At 33.3% G+C, this 20,846-nt stretch overlaps 1 protein-coding gene and 1 long non-coding RNA gene across 2 annotated transcripts in view; one reads left to right on the top strand and one right to left on the bottom strand.

Moving 5' to 3' along the window:
• LOC129743919 (TATA-box-binding protein-like) overlaps positions 1 to 13,978 on the top strand; it is a 48,771-nt gene extending 34,793 nt beyond the window's left edge. The window contains exon 4 of the mRNA XM_055736161.1: positions 9,005 to 13,978. Within this exon, the coding sequence (XP_055592136.1) occupies positions 9,005 to 9,432 (428 nt within the window). The 3' untranslated portion in view covers positions 9,433 to 13,978. The remainder of the gene's footprint in view (positions 1 to 9,004) is intronic.
• Positions 6,577 to 8,425, bottom strand: LOC129743920 (uncharacterized). The gene is made up of 4 exons (XR_008736733.1): positions 7,652 to 8,425; positions 7,467 to 7,595; positions 6,976 to 7,405; positions 6,577 to 6,894 (listed from the first exon to the last, which is right to left on the bottom strand). It is a non-coding gene; the product is annotated as an uncharacterized LOC129743920 (long non-coding RNA).
• Positions 13,979 to 20,846: the final 6,868 nt, after the last annotated feature.

Below are 20,846 nucleotides of genomic sequence, written 5' to 3'. Positions count from 1 at the left end.
GTAAATTACTTGATCAGTCATTTAGAATTTTTTTTCGCCTCCGGCGGAATTTCGGCATAAATCACCCTTGGCTTGAGACATTTCGATCTACGACATTATTTGACGTTCATGAATTGAAACTAACTTTGATTGTAGATTTTAATTTTAAGTTCAATCAATTTTTTGTATTGGAACTCAAAACTTGATATACAAAAACCCTATCTCGTCTTTAGAATAGGTTTTTATTAAGAAGTGTAACTAAGATTGAGATTGAAACGAACCATTTTTTTTATTAAAAAAATCTTTTAATGTCATAACAAATGTTATGTTGATATGAAATATTCTTTAAAAAAACAATTTCATACTCAATTTTATTTCGTGTTTTTTGGTCTTCTTAATACTTAAAAAAAGGGTTTTAAAAATTTACACAAGGCCACAAAATTTACATTTTTCTTAGGTGCAATGAATTTAAACGGTAATATCAACTAATTTGGGTTCCCCGAATCTAAATATGTATGCAATATTTCTATCAGCTTTTGTTATTGAAATGACTTTTGAAAATAATTATTCAAACGCCACAAAAAAAAAGACTTGAAAATAATTAAAAATCTTTAGAGAAGTTTCTGCACTTTTTTTTAACAAAAACTCAAATCAAAATCATTGAATCAATTGATGAGTTTTAAATAGAATCAGGTTTTTTTACACTTTCTGCTGTGATGTCAAAAATACCTGTAATGACATTTTTCCATTATCAGTTATCTATCAATGTTTGATTTTACTAGTAATAAACTCTTTATCACCAAAACTAAATGTGTTCGGCTGAATTTGACAAAATTTCTAATTTAGGACACTATTTACCAAATCAATAATTTATAAAAATAAGCACCAAAATGGTTATAGTGATACATGTTTATTGAAAAAACTCTTCCTGAAATGTTTTTAAAAACTAATCTTTTTTATTTCCATATTGTTTTTTCAATCTTCTATTCGAATTTTACTGTACAGTTTTTTTTTAATTTTCTAATCAACTTTCCGATTTTTTTTAATCAAACTTTTTAAATTTTAAAGACATTTTTTTAAATATTGTTTCCTTGTTTTTAAATTCTGAATTTTCGTGTTCTTCAACCATAAGCCTTTAACTCCAAATTTTTAATAATAAAACAAAATTTCAACCTGCTGTTCTTTCAGGACCCAATATTTTAATCAAAAGAGACAAAATACTCAGAGCTTGTAATTTAAAGCTTAAAAACCTGCGATTGAAAATTTAAAAACTTTTTATTAATATTTTTTTATATGAAATCATGTTTTTTGGATCGATCATGATTTTTAAAAATATTCTAAAAAGTTTGAAAAATTGTTCTAAGTAGCAACTTTAAAAATACATTTTAATACGCAATGTTAACTAAATTTGTGCTTTCAATATTAATAACAAAAGTTTTGAACTCATTATTTTGAATTTTTCATCAGTTTTAATCATTCACGTAATTACTCATTTTCTAACATTTCTGTGTCAGTGTAGTTGAACATGAAGTTATTATTTAAGCTTCAAAAATGACATTTTGATAACTGGAGGATTTTACTTCATTAAAGGTTTTATGTCTGGCTTATATAACAGGCACTTTTAAAATAATCATAAATATATTCTTCTTTTTATCAAATTAAATTAACCCATCGAACATTGAATAAATTCTGTTCAAAATTCATTTCTTATTCAGTAATCGGTAATTCACATTTTAAATCGTGATTAAATATTTTTTGTTCAAATTAAAAAATTACTGCGGAATTTCTCACTAAACTTCCAGTTGAAAATGAGGAAAAGAATTCCAAATTTAGATGAATAAAAATGAACAATTATTATGATTTTTCTAACATCTATTCATGGTAAGTTTTGTACAAGATTGGACATTTATGTTAGCATTCAGATTTTTTTAATTTTAAATTTGCTAAGAAATTCTTTTGAAACTAATTTATTTCTTACTTTCTTGACTTATCGAAAATTTGAAACATTTATTGTAATATGTTTCCAAAATTTAGTTTATCAGTCCCCCCTGGACGGGTCCTTCGCCCGGGCCTGTTTTGATCACATTTTATGTACTTCAAAGTTACTTTTTTCGTTCTACATAGTCACTATTTGGTCACTTTTTTCGGTCCTCAAAGTCACTATTTGGTCACTTTTTTTCAAATTTTGGTCACTAAAGTCACTACTTTTTCATTGTCAAACCGCTACCAGCCCTGCTACTGTCGTCGATCTTTTGCCACCTTTTGCGTCTTTATCCGATTGCTCGGCTCAGGTCTAGCTGTTACTGATCCGGTTTGTTTTCCTTGAGTTGGTTGTGATATTTTATCAGCAAAATCTGGAAAAGAAATGAAATCTGTAGTAGAAGCTTTATTCTAAGATTCACACAGATTAAAAAAAAATGTAATATTTTGCACGGAAATAAAATACAAGAATTAATAATTAAAACAACAAACAAATTAAAATTGTTGCAAGAAATTTTGAACCGTTCAAGAATTTTAGTGACATGAACAGTGCTATTTTAACAAAAAGGCATTTTGCTTTATCTCTTTTTATTTGTATCTTTTACTTTGTTCCCTTTCTATGATCTCTTTTGAAATGTCATCTTGTGTTTATTTACATTGCGCAGTGAAATTCCAGAAAAGTTCGACTTTAGGTGCTATAAAGAATCAGAGAAATCGGAAGCGGCAAACCAGACAGATAAAAAACTTCCCGAGCAGCAGTCAGCAGTGACATGGACACCTTCAACATGCCCTCGCTAACGACGAAAGCTGCGTTCGCCTATACAACGACACCCATTCGGTCTGGCCAACCTACAGGGTTTCCCTCCCGGTGAGATTTTAGATCTTATGGTTCAGCATCAGTTCAAAATGTTCGCCCCCGCTGCATACAGTTCCAGGAAACTCAAGGAAGTCTTAAACTCGAGAAACAACTGTATGGTTCGGGCTCGTTATCATTGATTACGACATCGTGAACCAAATTGTTATCTCTGATCCCATATTTCAAAATTGTGAACAGTTTTCAACTTTAACTTTCTTTACCGAATCATTTTATCCTCTCTCTTTTATAACACGAGCTTGTTGAATTTTCATTTCGTATTTTATGCCGTTGTATGATAGGGATAACAATACGTGATCTTTTTCGGGCAATTTGTAAATTAGGCATGCAGCTGAGATGTGAACTTTTTATGATGAGAATGTATTCGCGTCTGGTTCGTACTCCAATACTTTTCCTATTTCATCAGGATATTTTCCAGGAGTAATCTTTGAGTGGTACGCTTTTGTTGGTTCAGGGTGAGTAAAAAATATTAGCTTCAATCGTTTCTAAGTAGTTGTTTATTCAATCTAACCACTATACGTTGATATCTAGTCGGAAAAACTTTATTTATCAAATAACAAAACCATTAAACTTTTAAAATGTTGTATTGCTAAAAAATCTTCAGAGAGTTTGTTAAATACGAATAGCTTATGCTCCTGGAATTAGTTTTTGAGAAACATTACACGACGTCTTTCTCAGTATGTAATTTCAAAACTGAAGTCTGTTATATTTTAATATTACTATATATTTTTATTGTTTTGACAAACGATTGAAATACAATAAGCAGGACAAATCTTGAAAAATAATAATTTAAAAAACATTTTGAGGAACTAAACTGGAATGTGTTTGAAAATAGATCAGAATAGTGTATGTCACTAACTCAAAATGTACCCTCAATCAACAGAAAAACTCATACCTAATAAAATTGTACTCACCGAGCTTTATCAATTAAGCCATCGGAATCCATCCACAGGCATTCAAAAAGAGAGCAGTTTTGCCAATCCTCGTCTCTACCATCAGTTCCTCTTTGTATAGTGGATTGGTCTTAAATTGGCCTGAAATCTGAAATTATGAAATAAAATTTCTTACAAATACAAAAACAAATCAGATTGTACGCAAAATGCTCTCGATGTCTACGAAACGTCATGAAATTGATTTTTTTGAGCGATTTAATTTAAAAGAACTTACCAAGTATAACCTTTTTTTTTTCTTCGAAGAAAAACAAAAAACCTGCAGTCTAAAAAGTTGGCCGCTTATTACTGGAATTCACGCGATCTGATGTCTGCGAAAAGATGCTAACGGAAAGTAATGTAAACTGCATTCACTAACACTTGCCACAATCACTAGAATTTTACAGTCCTAAAATTCAAACCAGCCTGTAAATAATGTGCTCACTTAAAAATAATGCTTCCACCTGTAAAGCTACAGTACATGTCCTGCTCCTTTTTGTTACAGGACATTTGCTGTAATATCAAATGATTTATCATTTACTTTTCAACCAATCAATTGAAAATTACGTGATTTCGAAATTACAGGTTGAACTATTTTAAAGGTAACCATTTTCAATGACACGTAATTGTCCATATTTTTTTCTGTGTATGATGTGTCACCAAAATGTGCAAATTATAAACTGAAAATCATTCCAGAATTTTTAGTATCGTCAGCAGAACGCGTGTGTTTGTTCGTTTGTTTTCTCTCCGAGAACGATGGGTGATTTTGTGGGGTGGGAGAGCAAATCGGAGCGAACGAAATTCACAGTAAAGCGTGTAGGTAGTTTGTAGTAGATTCTATTGTCTACGTATCCTAAATCTTATGATTGCAAAATGTTGGAAATAACATGAATTTTGTAGCAGTATTTTTAAAACAATTTTTCCGTCCGAGGTGAAATGTATACTACGTTTTTTAGACTATTTTTTTTTTGTTCGTCAAAAATTTGAAAAAAATGTGAAACCCCTAACCCCTGGTTGTTTTAGATATGTTTCATTCCGTTATTTTAACAACAGATTAGTAAAAGCCAGCCCTTGTCGTCATATTCAGGGTCAAGAGGGGTGAAGGTTGCTGAAAAAAGTCGCCCAGTACTACATGGTATTTCCGAGAAAGTATTCTTCAGAGATTGTACATCTTTTAGCAGAGCATAAAGTCACTTGGCATAAAACCGTGTGTCATAATACCGTTTTGCCTAAAAGTAATTTAGCATAATGGTTATTTGGCATAACTATCATTAGACACAATGGCCGTTTGGCATAATGGTCATTCGGCTTAAAATAAAAAATAATGCATTTACTTTTGGCAAGTTCTGATAGTTTTAAATAAATTCATAGGTAATAAAAAAGACGGAATGCAATTAACTAAAAATAACCAAGTAAATAACTAAAAAAGACGGGGCCGCCCTTAGAATGTGGTTCGAAACTTCGTGAAAGCCTCATCACGCTAGGCGTTCGAACTAAAATTATGTACATACGTGTGGATATGCGATGCAGAATGTATACAGAAACAAACGTTATAAAATTGAGTGTACGATGAAGAATGTACAGAATAAAAATAAAGGTTATAAAAATAAATAGAAGAAATATGTGGCAACACTGAAATATAAACTTCAAAGTGTAAACAAAAACACAAATCAGTTATTTGTTGGTCTAATCTTGTGAGTGACGGACGTGTTAAAGCGAGATCCTGAATAATGATTCAGATTAATCGTCAGTTTGCGACAGTATGGTCCTGACGCTTCGCGTTGCGGACCAGACAAGGGGATTATCTCTAGCTTTGGGTAGACCTAGTGTTACTTCAAATAAGGCTCGACACTAATTTCCGAGAGGATATCACTAAACATGAAACATTAAACAAACTATTAAGATCGAATTTCACTTTCAGTCAAAAAGTAAAAAGAACTTACGGTCAGCAATGCTCTAAATTCCTGTCAGATTATTTGTCGAGTGCTGCCGAAATCGAGTGGTATCGGAACGGTATCACTGTTTCGAAAGCGTTAATTAGAATCAATCTATCGTAACAATCATAACTACTTACGTTTAACGAAACAATCTGGCAAAGTAACGATTGTCTACAAATCGAATGGGTTCGGAATGGTGGGATCACTGTACGAACAATATTGAATCGCTAGTTAGCAAATAATACCCTAACAAGAAAGTATCAAAAGGCAACTTACGGTTTAAGGAATACAATAGCAAATTAACTTCACCAAGTGATACTTCTCATGCGGGAAATAATCCGAGAAAACTGCTAAAACGCGGCCACTTAAACTTCTTTCTCTATAATGCGCGCAATGCGAGGGAAACCTTTTCAATTTGTTTTCGACGGAAAAAGGTAGTCACACACGGTGCTGCTTATTGACAATCAGAGCAGTGCTGCTAGTGGTGCCGACATCTAGAAACACGGAGCCTTCCTAGGGCTTTGAAGATATCTAGAAAAATGACAGGCCATCCTGAAGTCATGGATCCCCGGATCGGAAAAACGAACCGAAATCGAATGGATTTCGGTCTGTTCAACCCGTGAATCGGTTAGAATTCTGACGAGAAATCCAACCGATTTCCGACGAATTCAGTGCCCTGGTGACACAACTTTCCTGACGACGATAAGTTTTGGCGAGTGAGCTGTCAGAACAATCAGTTCGTATTCTAATCCAATCCCGATTTCGAACCAAATTGGTCCGATTTCGGACCAAATCGGCTCAATTTCGAACAAAAATTGGTTCGATTTCGGCCAAAATCCAAACAAAAATTGGAACGATTTAGAACGAATTGCCATCATGTAGAAATTTGTTTTTATTTATTTCATCATTGCGTCATCATATGAATTTTCCAGCCATTTTACAGTGTTTCTTTATTTTGAAAAAAGAAAAATTTGTACATATATATGTAAGATATAATAATCGCAAAAATGTTGTAATTTCACTTATGCTGCTGCTTTGGACGAGCCGATTGCTGCTGTGCCTCTGTGCCTGTGTCTTTGTGCCTGGACAACTATTCTCCAGCTGTAATTTAAATGGATTGTCCTCTTGCATGTCGGCTCCGCGATAAATTTGAAGACACATCCGGCAGGAACGAACCCTTGTGATTTGGCCTCCGCTAAAATTGAAAAAAAAAATAAATTTGAAGGAAGCACTTAAATTAAATGTAACGTGATTAGGCAAACAAAATGATACTCACGCCAAGTTCACCCTGACTCGGGTAGGTATTTTCGCACTGGGTACACTTGAAGAGTCGCTCGCCCGTGTGAATTCGAGTATGTATCATGGGTACCATTCTAGTTGAATCGTTTCTGACAGCGACATTCGAATGATTGTTCGTTCGTGTGGACCTTCAGCTACCACGGAAGGGTAAAACCTTTGTCACAGAAGATACAAATGTGCGACTTTTCCCCGGTATGGATCCTTTGACGAACTCTTGGTGTTGCCACAAAATTTAGAAGCGCGCGGCCGCTCGTTCGCATGGTTTTTTAAGTGTGCGGTCTGCATCGACCGTTCCTCGCAGCTGACATCGCAATGCTTACATGGATGCATTCTTTCCTTCTTATGACGCACCAAATGGCTTCGAAGCTGTGACGGTCCACTAACTCGCGGAAACAATAGCAATGTTTCTGGAAGGAAGAAAATATCTTATATCTACTTTTCTAAAAAACTAACGTTGAATATACTCACATCAGAACGTTTTTTTTTTCATATGATTTCGCAACTGTGACTCATTGTTGAATATTGTATCATAGATTTTGCACCGAGATTCAAAATCAACGTCATAGGTTCCAATTCGAACTCGAGCACTTCCAGAAGCTGAAAAAAGTAAAAATTATTACTAAACTGAGTTTGAAAACTTAAGCAACACTTACCTGAATACATTTTCCGTCGTAAAAACTTAAGAATTCTCCTTGTTTCATCTAAAACGAAGTAAATTTTCAATTTTCTGGCGAGGACATGTGTGCCTTAAAGTTGGGATCACTATATTTCGGCAAATTCCGATCGGTTCTTCTATCCGGCAGTTAATTGCTGTGTGTCAACATGACATACAAACATTTAGAGAAAACAGCACTCGTATAGTTTCAACTTTTGGGGGAAAATCTCATAGCCCGAAATGCTTTCAGATCCGTATTGACCACTTCTAGACGGGTCTTGAATGTTGCCGCCTATGTGCTGCGCGATTCCGTGCAAAATAAGAGGAAAGCTTGGATGTGCATCTTCCTCCCCGTTGGCTTCGGTCAAAATGCACATTCTTCACCTGTTCGATTTGCGGCAGTGGACCTCAAATCCGTCTCGACATTCGCGCACGGAAACAATTTCTAACCGACCAAAACGGATCGAAAAAATTTAATGAAAAATAAAGAATTTCACATGTGCTGCAGCTTTGACAAGTAAACAAAGCGAAACCATGGTTGCTATGAGATCTGAAAACTGATCGTTTCATTTTCGACTGATGAAAACCCGGCCAAGGAAATCTAACCGAATTCGAATAAAAATCGAGCCGATCCGTACTGTTCGATTTCTGTCATTTTGGCGCGGGGAAATCGTCCGAAAAATCGAACAGAAATCAGATAAAAATTGGACAGATTCAAACTGACAACCATTACTTTGACAGTAATCGGTCCGTTTGTGAGACTCGCTCCGATCCGGGTCACCATGGTGCAATTAGAATCTCGTCAAATAGAAAAAAAAGCATATCTCGCGTGAGCTTTCATTACGTCGTATGAAACAAAATGTAAACATATTAGGAAAAAATACAAAAACTGACATAAACTAGTCGCAACTTCTTTTCATTTAGAATATTTGTAGCCTGGACAACGTAGTCTATATGTCAGATACAAATTTTAAAGCTTTTTTGATAACTTTTGCATCAGTTTTCTGTGAATTCTTGAGATGTTTCATACGACGTAATGAAAGATCACGCGAGATATGTAGATGTTTTTAACTGTCTACAATATTTTGTGTATTTATGAAGTTTTATATTTTTTATGCCAAATAATCATTATGCCAAACGGCATTATGCTAAATTATTTCATGCCAAACGGCGTAGGATCTTCTTCAGCACCTACCCCACGTTCCAAAATAAATTGTGGTGAGAATTTATTGGACACAACACGATGTAGATTTGCTCGCCAAATCAAATTCGAATCGCGTAGATTTTTTTTAATTTTATGCTTTTTAAATATTTGTCGACAAAATACTTATAATCCTTTTTCTACTTCCAGCTGCAAGTGTTGCCAATGTACAAGCTGCAATAGAGCACATCTATCCGTTGGTGTACGAGTTCCGCAAAAAACGTACACAGCAAGAGAAGCTTGACTTGATGAAATCAACCAACCCTACGGTCGAAGAAGAATGTGATATAACAGCGTTCGGGCAGGGCGAACGCGATGAAGATGATGATGAGGATGACATCGACGAGGATGATGACGAGTTCGACGACGATGAAGATGTTCACAACAGCAGCACCAAAGCAATAAGAAGAAACAAGCGAAGAAATCCCCGAAGGGTGTGCAAGTCTCGCTTCAGTAGCTTCCGAAAAAACGGAAGTGCAAAACGCCCCGCAGGGAAAGCTGAAAACGATCCTAACGAAGATATCATGTACGTGTCAGAAGATGAAGTTGAAGAAGTAATCGAGAGTGACGACGATTAAGATGTCGCTCAGCCATGTGCATTCAGGAAGTTGCCAGGAAGGCGACTTCCGGAATCCTCTCTGGGTTTAAATTTCATTGAAGCGCTTGTTTAATCTTGTTTTGTTCTTGTTCTATCATTTATTCTATTATTTTTAATAGAAATATCATATTTTTTTCTTGAAAGAATTATTTTTCAAATTATTTTGTATCGAATTTCTTCGATGGGATATGCCACGATGCCAATGAACATACAAGATAGAGACTATCGTAATTTTCCTTCTACGAATATGAGTTAACGTTACAAACTCGTGAATAACCAGAGTAACTACAAATCCTGTGAATAATATTTATGTATTCAAATGAAACAATTATTCAGTTTCGCAAGCTTTTCGAGCCAAATAGTTTAGAAATATGCATAAGGATATACCACTACCACCACCATATGTACACAATATACAAATCGAAAACCAGATACTCTATTATGCTGCACAAATGGGGAAACAATTTTTGTCGCTAATTCGATACCAGCAGTTGGCAACAAAAATTCTTTCCAAACTGATTATCCATCCGGTCACATGGAGTGCCAACTTATAATGTTACACTATTCAATATAAAATGGTTAATTTAATCGATTGGAGTAATCGAAGAGATATTAGTGCCAACTGCCAAAGGGTTTCAGTTATGTGAAGAGTCAAATGTGACGTGTCCCCATTTGTGTCACGCTGGGATGTTGAAAGTATACGTTCCTACAAAACACGAAATATGCGGGTTGTGCCTGCTCTAACAATCATCGAGAAACGTTTCGGCTTAGGTCAAGTTCGGCACTCTCCATAAGGTTGAACATGGAACGTTGATATTTCCACAAATTTGTTTAAATGTAGATATTTGTATTTATTTTAGGCCAAGGTAATTTGGGGCGCACGACATGTCGCTCTGGGATGATAATACTACACACATACAATCACCTATTACGAATCAAAATTTGCGCTTATTTCTCTTATTACAAATTGGCTTCTCTTAAGTTGTTTTTTCTTATGTTAGTTAGTTAAACTAGACACGTTTGTTTGTTACGTTCTTCCAGCTAGAAGCAAACCTTGTGTGTCTTACGTAGCTATTTTATTTCTTTGGAATAAAAAGATCAGAAGAATTCCTCCGGGTTTGAGGAACTGACCAAATGTGACCATGTTTTGATGATCACATGTAGAATGTTTGTTTTGTGCATTTCTTTTGTTCTTGCAATCATGTCCAATAATTTACCTTTTTTATTGTTTTTGCCACAGAAAAAACTATTTTTTTTCTAAATATTTTTTTCAGGTTTTTCCTGTTTAGTTCAAGTTAAAAAATAACGCCACTGAAATGTGTTTAAAATATCTATCTTGTGTGATTTAAAATTTTGTTTTTTCCTCAGCTTCCAAATTCAGCTTCGATCAAAATCTTTAAATTTTCCAAAGTATCCTGAAATGAAACGTTTATAGAACTAAAAATTGGTTATTGCTCATATGACCAAAACTTAGAAAGTTGAATGCTTTAAAAAAATCATTTCATGTGAATTCAAAGTATCATTTCGATAAATTCCTTTGAATTCATCCACTGTATTTGAAAACTCCATATACTAGTATTTCACTAGCTAATAACTAACAGCCTTACTGATAATGCTAGCAAGTAGCTAGTGAAATAATAGTATTTGGGTTTCTTATATACATACTGTGGCTGAATTCAAAGGAATTCATCGATTACTTTGAAATCATAGTTTCTTCAAACTTTCTCTTTGAATGTAAGTCATTTAATGTTTTTGGGTCCGGAAAACTTTGAATTTTCGGAAAAAAAAACGATTTTGTATGTTTCGAAAAAGGCTAATTTTTATATTTCCGAGCATATTTAATTAATTGTGTTTTACGAAATTGAACAATCGGTTAGAAATTTCAATCATATCCAAAAAAAAATCAAAATATCAGACAAAAATATCTAACACCTAAATCCTACCGGTGTCAATGTTTTCTTTTTTTATGAAAAAGACTCCTTTGGGTCTTTGACAACATTAAAACATATGATGTATTATCAATTTCTACTAATGTCAATATAAAAAAAAATTTCCAACATCCTACAGATACAATTGTAGGAAAAATAAATCAGCAACGCCACATACCACACCAAACATATGAAACAATATTGCAAATAACCAGAATACGAAAAATCTCTCAAAACATATTTAAATTATAGATACTGTGGTCAATTCGTCCTCAATTCGTTCTAGTTTGATTGCAGTTAATTCAATGAATATTTTTGCTTCATATCATAAAAAAGGTAAAACGAGAAATTTGTGGATTCGGATAAAAACCGCTTTAGGGTTAATAAAAACGAAAGGATTTGAAAGGAAATGAAACGGAAGAACAAAAGTGCTTTTTTGTACATTGAACGATATATATTAATCACTTATTAAGGATAAAATCTGACAATTCACTACTATATGGTTTTGTGTAGTAATAGCATCGAACCAGATATGTAAAGCTGCGACAAAAACATTTAGGAACGATAAGCAACAAAGAAACAAGCCTTTTCTTCTTACAACCACCCTTGTATTCACTTGGAAAACGTGAATGGGCGAAAATGTGACATCGTCATAAGAAAATTGTCACTAAAATCTACTAACATATAAATATTTAATTAAACATAACCCTGTTTCTATTCATCCTAGTCCACTGTTTACTCATCTCTCAGTTTCCAAACTGTGCTTAGTAAAATCAATAACGAATGGAAAGTGTCTGACGAACAACACTCACACAATTTACACTGGATCATTCAAAACGCCACCACTTTTATCGAGATATTTAGCAAACGAATGTTATCGTGGAACAAGAAATGAAGCGTTAAAATATTCATACAAACTATGACACAATACATAAACGTAAAGAAATAAGTGAAAACAACCAAAGACTAATTTACAAAAGAAAAAGAGCATAACACAAAAATAATAAACTATTTCAGATACGAAATATGTGGCAGAAACCTAAACCAATTTAATGGAAAATTAGTATGCAAATTGCAAACTGAGTAAAATTTAAGCCACTCAATACTTTTGAGAGGATCCTTTTTACAAAAACTATGTTAAAACTAATTCGATTTCCCAGTAAAATCAATGGTAAACGAAATGGCTCTTGAGAAATGTTGCTACTGATGCCAAGTTGGATTTTTTTATGTGCCTTGACTTTTTCAACAACAAAAAATTTGAATGTCATAACAACCGAAGGCCATTATTATGACAGGAATCTTCGATGAATGAATACTTAACAGATTTGGATATACCACTTTTCTTATATCGTATGTTAACGGAATACGTACTTGAAGCTTTTTTTGATAGAATGTTCAAAATCATTGGCTTCATTTCTCAAGCAGTCATCTTTTTCGAGAACAGAAATCTCAAATAATTATTATTTGTATTGAATAACAAAAAACCATGTTTATGAATGTGATCACTTGAGTCATTTAATGGACATTCTGCTTAACTGATTCCTAGTAACAAAAAAGCGTTACATAGTTGAAAATAATATGACCATCAAAGTCAGCTCTGCTAAACATGAGTTATTAAAAATCATCTACCCGATGTCAAGTGCCCATATCATTGTTCCTTGTAGAAAAAAAGCAGCGGTTATTTGAATTTACAATTCGAACAATACAGGACCGACAACGAACGCATGCGGAAGGCGACTCTGATCACATGAATACAATTATTCTTCCCAAAGCCCAATCCTACTGCTTTATATGTTGTCCACAGCAACTATACCTACAACAATAAAAATCAAATCTTTTATTTTTGTATCTGTGGGATTCGCTCTCGTTTTTGAAGAGAGTGCAATTCAAACTGATCAATAATAACTCAAAAGTAAAGCAAAGGAAACGATGGAGCAAGAAACAGTTTAAAAGTGATGTAGAAAACTAAGTTCATACATCTTTAAATACCTATACACACATCAGAAATAATGATGGCCAGCAAATAACTATTAAAGAGAAAGTATAAAATAAATTTACGCAAGAAACAATTCATTTATATACTTGGGGTGTCGGGAAGATACTTTAAGAGTGTGTCCCGTATTCCGGTTGAAGCCGAACCCTGGGGGATGGATAGACCGATATTAAGTGATTGAAGTAATTTGGTGTCTTTTTTGTAAGAGAAAGAGAAGCAAGAATTAAACTGCATTAAGCGACAAGCGCGATTACAGTAATACATAAATATATATATTGAAAATCAACAAAAGAAATACACACGTACATACACTCACAACACACACATGCATACATACACAAGTGAAGAAAAGTAAAGAAAGCAAGAGTAACAAATTTTGTTGTAAGTAGGAAAAAAACTAATAATTTTATATATTGTGTTTGTAGTAGGAGAACAAAAACTAAATAAAATGCCTAAGACTAGAAAAGAGAGAGAGAAAGAGAGAACAAATGTGAAGATGAATAACATTAAAATATTGAAGAAAAAAATAAAATGGAACAAAAAATAAATACAACGGTATAGCGAAAATAAATTGAAACAATTGATGGATCAATAAACAACTTTGAACGTGATGCACTCATATCTCTCAAGGTGGTAATTTCACATAAACCCGAATTTCAACCAACCTTTATCAAACCTAGTTCGACAACTGAGCTATATCACAATCCACCTTCGACAATTATGGTTCAGGCCAGGCGTCGAAGCTTTGAAGTCCCGATATTCTTTACTTCTTGTATCGACGGATTTTAATTTCTTGTTTAAATGGCAGGGCAAATGGTTCGAGGTTAAATTTGGTGTGCGGCTCCACTATATATCCCAAGGCTTACTGACATCGAGCGCATTGTTTGATCGTCGTGTAAGGTCCTTGTGACCAGTTGTTGATCTTTTGCAGTGTGTCCTTTGTTTAATAAGGTAAGTCAAGGATGATCACTTTGAAAGATTTGTATAGTCTCTCTCTTGATTCTAGATTTGGAATAGTATTATTTGCGTTTTTAAAGTTGTTCACCTTCTTAGGACCATTTGAAAAAACTTCGTAGGAATCTAGTATATCACAGCAAAGATCACAGCCGATTCTTTCAATCCTGTTCCATATAAAAGAGGGACATTCACAAAGAATGCTCCGATAATGCTTTCTCCATACTGCAGAAACGATACTCCTCATAGTTTACTCAGCTTTTTTAAAGTGACATCTGCATTGGCTACTAACATAGATTAATAAAGTGAACCACTCGGCAAAATAAAGCTTTATAAGTAAAATGCCTTAATAAACAAACCTGATTAAAAAAAAAATCTGCATTGGCAGTGACCTGTAAGTTACAGGCTGTAACGATCCCCGTAAACATTTTAAGATCTTTATAAGATAAACTCAGAACTATTCCTGATTTCTTGATACTTGTTTGGATTAACCTTTAAGCCTGGGGTAAGCTATTAATTTTTTTTTCAGAAAAATGTCTGCATTATGTTGATTTTTTTGTGCTTTTTGCTAAACGGTCATTAAAGTGTTTGAAGCTAAGCCAAAAACCGAGTCCTCACGCTGCGCATTGAATTTTGTTTTAAATATTGTCCTTTGTGCTATCGCACGGCTGACGTTGCTAAGGAATCACCCTTAGCTTATTTCGTATAGTATTATACACGGAAAATAATAAAAAGGTAAAATTTACCGAGACAGCAAAGGTGAATGCTCGCAAAAGCCAAAAAGGTAACTTCTACCTATTCGAGGTGAAACTCACCTCACAGCGAGGTAAAATATACCTGAAACGAAGAATGAAAAAAGGTACAATTCACCGAGAAAAAATGTGAATCCAAAAAAGGTAAATTTCACCTCGTAGCGAGGTGAAGTTCACCTGAATTGAGCTGAATCAAAAAGTATAATCCACTTAGAAAGAAAGGTAAATCCAAATAAGGTAAAACTTACCTCGTTGCGAGGTGAAGTTGACCTGGATTGATCTAAACAAAACGGTACAAATCATCTCGAAAAAAAGTAAATATTTGACGAATCCGTTTATTGAGGTTAAGCTGTTTTGCCGTTTAGGAACAAGTTCTGCTTCGTGCACAATATGTGAAAATCGGAACAAAATGGTAAGTGTTTTCTTAGATTTCATTTAGTTGTGCTGGTTCTCTTCATAATACTTTGCTTTTGTTTCAGATCGGCCCACAGAGCTTCGTGTTGTATTCCCGTCAGCCTTCAGATATTATTCCGGACAAGCCAGACCTGACAAGCTTGGCGAACAAAGGACTTGCCTCAAAACTTTTTAAAGAACACGGTGATATATCTCAAAAATAAATATAAGGTAACAGTCCCTATTTATTGTAGTAAGTAAGACTAAGAGGGAAGTGACAGAGTAATAGCTAGTTAACGCTTTATGAGAATTCGTTATCATGTGTTAATAATTCCATTCGTTTCGGAAATGAGTAATTTTCTGCTGTAATAAGCATTTCCGATTTACCCAAATTTTGAATACATAGTACGAGCGTGTAATACAAAATAAACAAGATCATTCAGTTGAGTAATTTTGAAAGCAAAAGTCACGTTTCCATTCGATGCGAAATTCTAGTTGTGATTTGTGAAATTCGCGTTTTTATATAATCAAAATGTCTAGTTTGTGACAAGAGGTCACTACAATGGCGCAGTCAGAGGGACGGAATTCGCTTCTGAAAAGTAAGTATACAAAAATATATTCCCTACAAGAATGGAGCCAAGATGGCGTTCAGATAATTTCGTACTCATGATATTACAGTGCGAAATAAAAATTAATGAAACTGTTTATAAAAATATTTGATCAAAAATAATAAATAAAATTAAAACTCGAGTAAGATGTTTTGATCCAAAAAGTAGTGCAAGAAGTCTCGAATTTCAATAATAAAATCGAGTAGGAGTTCTCGGATCTAAATAAAAAAAAATAAAAAAGAAATAACTTCGAATAAATGACTTTCACTCATTACATTCAGTAATAAATGCCCAAATTGCGATTTTTGTTTGAGACGATCTTTGTTGTCTGTTGTTTTGGAAACATGAGAGTCTGCTGTCTCCCGAATAAAATGGGAGACATTGAGAACGTTTCGAGACCAAATGTCTCCTAGGATGAACTAGCCTTAAGTAATGTATCTTGCGAGAGGACTCGATACAACTAAAAAAAAAAAAATCTCGAGCGAGAGGTCTCGATATGAAAATAAAACGATTTTAGTAAGTTATCTTGCGAGAGGACTCGATACAACTATAGAAAAAACTCGAGCGAGGGGTCTCGATAAATAAATTTAAAAATAAAGTAATGTATCTTGCGAGAGGACTCGATACAACTAAAAAATAATAATAAAAATAAAAACTCGAGCGAGAGGTCTCGAAATACAAATAAAAATAAAATTTAGTAATGTATCTTGCGAGAGGACTCGATACAACTAAAAAAAAACTCGAGCGAGAGGTCTCGATGTACAAATAAAAATAAAATTTAGTAATGTATCTTGCGAGAGGACTCGATACAACTAAAAAAAAATCGAGCGAGAGGTCTCAATACATAAATTAAAAAAAAAAAAAAAACAAATTTTTAGTAATGTATCTTGCGAGAGGACTCGATACAACTAAAAAAAAAAAATCTCGAGCGAGAGGTCTCGATATGAAAATAAAACGATTTTAGTAAGGTATCTTGCGAGAGGACTTGATACAACTATAGAAAAAAACTCGAGCGAGAGGTCTCGATAAATATATTTAAAAATAAAGTAATGTATCTTGCGAGAGGACTCGATACAACTAAAAAAAATAAATGTATAAATAAAATTAAAAACTCGAGCGAGAGGTCTCGAAATACAAATAAAAATAAAATTTAATAATGTATCTTGCGAGAGGACTCGATACAACTAAAAGAAAAAAAAATCTCGAGCGATACATAAATTAAAAAAAAAAACTCGAGCGAGAGATCGCGTTAAAAAAAACCATTCTGATAATGTATCTTGGGAGAGGACACAAAAATCACAAACAGAGGGCTTGATGAAAAAAAAAAAAATCGAAAAAGTGATTTCGATATTCAAGAAGTCAAACGAACTCTCAAACGATTAATCCATGAAAAAAATATGGAGCGAGATATCTCGATCTGGGAAATTTTGGGGTCCAAGTCTGCAATTACAAAATCGAGCGAGGGCTGTGGATCCGAAAATTAAATTTAAAATAGCTAAAAGGGTGCGCAGATCTCGATCTAAGACAAAAAAAATCATGCCGATTAAAGCCAACATTAGTATCTAGTTATCTGGAATTATTAATTCAGATTTATCTAGAAATGTGAGGTGTATTGAAACCTAAGCTGAGTGAAGTAGAAATATTTAGGATACTTAATTGAAAAATAGAAATAAAAACTTAAACATTGAAATTATAATTTAAATTCGGAAACAGATAATAGAATTTGCACCTGAAATCAAATAAATAATTTGAAATAAAATTTTGAAATCGAAATTACCTCTTGACATCAACACCTAATCAGCCTATGGATTTATTTCATATTTTTTCATTATTATGTTCTGTAGCTATATAAATCTGAAAGAATTCTTATTTTAATATGGAAGGTCAGATACTTAATAACGCATTGTGGAGAAATTCAACGACTAAGATGTCGATCGACATAATTCCTCAAAGGTGGTTCAAAATAGAGGAATGGTAACAAATAACTAAATATTAACACAGCAGAATCTGCTTCTAAGAAATTGAACCATAGGGCATAGAGTATAAAATATGATTCCGAAATTTTATATCTTATTCTAAAAATAACACCACGAAAAAAAAGTTCAGTTCAGAGGTCTTTGTATGAGAGAAAATTACTGATAAATTTAAAAGTAATGTCTAAGAATATATTTTCTGTGAAATTTAACACAAATGGAATACTGGAGACGGAGTGGAATCTGAATCCCGAGTTAAAAATCTGGGTACCATTCAATCCGAGTGAGTGTTATTAAGTGTTATTAGAGTGTTATTAAAGTTCGGGATACAAATCTATTTCTAAAGTAATAGTTATCAATTCAAATCTGGAATGTAAAAACAATTCAATCTAACATTTATTTTCCTTATTTGATCAATAAAACTAAACATTAAGTTCAAACTGGTTCGAAATTCTAGTTTGTAAACTGCACCTGAAATATAAATTTTCAAACTGAGAACCATTATATGAGTTTACAATGCAAAGTAAATTGTAACCGAGATTTTCATACGAAGAGCGAAACTAAATTTGAACTTATATCTGGAGTTACAAGTCTGGAAAACGAATATAAGCGAAAAATTAAAAAGGATTTTTTCCGACACCCGGTGGTAGTTATTGATTATATTATTTTACAAACAAAAATTTACTCTGAAATTGTCGGTCCCCTTTTTCATATTTTTGTGGTTTATCCTGATATACCTATAACTAAATAATTTGATTTTTGAAGTCGAATATGAATTAATATGAATCTGAAAGATTAAATAGAATTTTTAAGTCAAAGTGTATTTGAGAGGTATCTATGCTTTAAGTATGAGTTAAAGTTGAATTGAAACGGCTGATCGTCTACACGCAGAGCAGTAGGCAAAGACATGCACTCAGAAAAATACTATTATGTATGCCATAAGATTCTCTTATGAAGTGGCGCCATAAGAAAAATTAATGAAATTCATAAGATTGCCTTATGACGCGAATGAATTCTGAAGATGAACGCCTACTTCAATGAGAGGTTGTTGCTTTTCATAAGAGATTCTTATGGAAACAGTAAATCACTTTCTAATAAGAAAAATTCTCGATATTTCATGCTGAAAACATTCACTTTATTGTTTGCCAAATTTGTTTAAAATTAAATCCACCATGGTCACCATCAGCAGTGCATCAACAGACGGCTCCATCAAAGTTTTTTCTTGCCGCATCTTAATCTTCGATTCTTCGTTTTTTTGCCGATCAGCTTGCTGAAAAGCAAACAAATAATGTATTTTAGTTTACTAATGTATTCAACGATCACATCAAAAACATCAAATCGAACTTACCATTCCGGAGATAACAATAACATTTAACATTTAAGAAAAACTATAATAACTTTGAACTGGCGATTGCTTCGTACACGCAGAAAAATGAAATTTAGTTTCAAAGGAAAGTGCCGCAAAAACAAAGGATTTTTTCCTTTGATTTTGGGACAAATAAAAATTCCTTTGATTCAAATGCATTTTCTTTTGTTTCAAAGAAATGCTTTCCTTTGAATCAAAACTTTTTCTTTGTTTCAAAAAACAAAATGCTTTTGATTCAAAAACCTTTTCGTTTGATTTTATATAATATTCCTTTAATTCAACGGTATTTGGATTTCAATTTTAAAGCATTTGTTCTTCAATTTTATGATTTATTCCTAAAAATTCTAGTACTACATATTAATTTTCGTCCTATTGGAAATAAAAAGAAATCAATTATGGTTTGAAACATTTTATTTCTCTGTAAGTAGATGTTCTATCTTTTACCACTTCACATCATCGATTTTCCCTTATATTGAATTTTTAAACCGCGGTTCATCTGTAAATAAAGAGTAGAACAAAATGTACACATGAATTTTTTACATAGCGCACATAATACAAATTTATTACAATTACGACATTAAGCAAAATAATTCTAACAATGAAGAAAATATTTTTTTTTACATACTGAACTTGTACTTACTGAACGATATTTGTTGGTAGCCAGTTGCCAAAAGGGTTTTGGCGTCAGCCGTTGTCTCCCTGGACCGGATCGGAACCGATTGCAACCGCTTATAGCCGGAGGATTGGAACAGTCAGTACAGTTACCTCTTCAAATTGGTTGGATGAATGGTTGCCCTAAAAAATTTTGACATGTTGACAGTTTAGTTAAAATTGAATTGATTTTAAAAGACCTACCTTGGAGTCCACTATCGTTTGCCCTCTCATAGCTGTCGGAATTTTCCGACGCCGGATCTCCTGAATCCGATGCTGTCTGGGGTTGCACGGCAGGAAGATTCCGCTGATATAAATAAGTCTGACTGGTTATCGAAAAAGTTTTTCTCCGACCCGTTCACCAAACAGAAGCTAATGAAGATGTGTCAACTATTTGACGAAAAAATACTTTGATTCAAAAAAAACATTCATCTAAATCAATGAATTTTTACATTGATTCTGCGTCAAAAAATAATTTCCTTGAATTTAAATTCAATACTTTGATTTAAAAACTTGGAACATTTGTTTAAAGGAAAAATAGTTCGGTTCAATATAAAATTTACTTAAATCAAGGAAATAGGATTTTGTTTCAATGTACACAAGGTTTTTGAATCGAAGATGTATTTTTTTTATATCAATGGTACTACTTTTCGCTGCGTGTACTGTTAGATAATGAAAAAAAACTGATGCTATATGAATGAATGTGTTCATCATTTTTTCACAATGCCATTTCTTCTATTTTTCATAAGAACATCGTACGAAAATTGAAAGAATTT

The sequence above is a fragment of the Uranotaenia lowii genome, chromosome 2 (genome assembly GCF_029784155.1).
Source record: "Uranotaenia lowii strain MFRU-FL chromosome 2, ASM2978415v1, whole genome shotgun sequence".
NCBI classification, from domain to species: Eukaryota; Metazoa; Arthropoda; class Insecta; order Diptera; family Culicidae; genus Uranotaenia; species Uranotaenia lowii.
The sequence above is the reverse complement of the archived record's forward strand: the minus strand, read 5'-3'. Positions and strand labels throughout refer to the sequence as shown.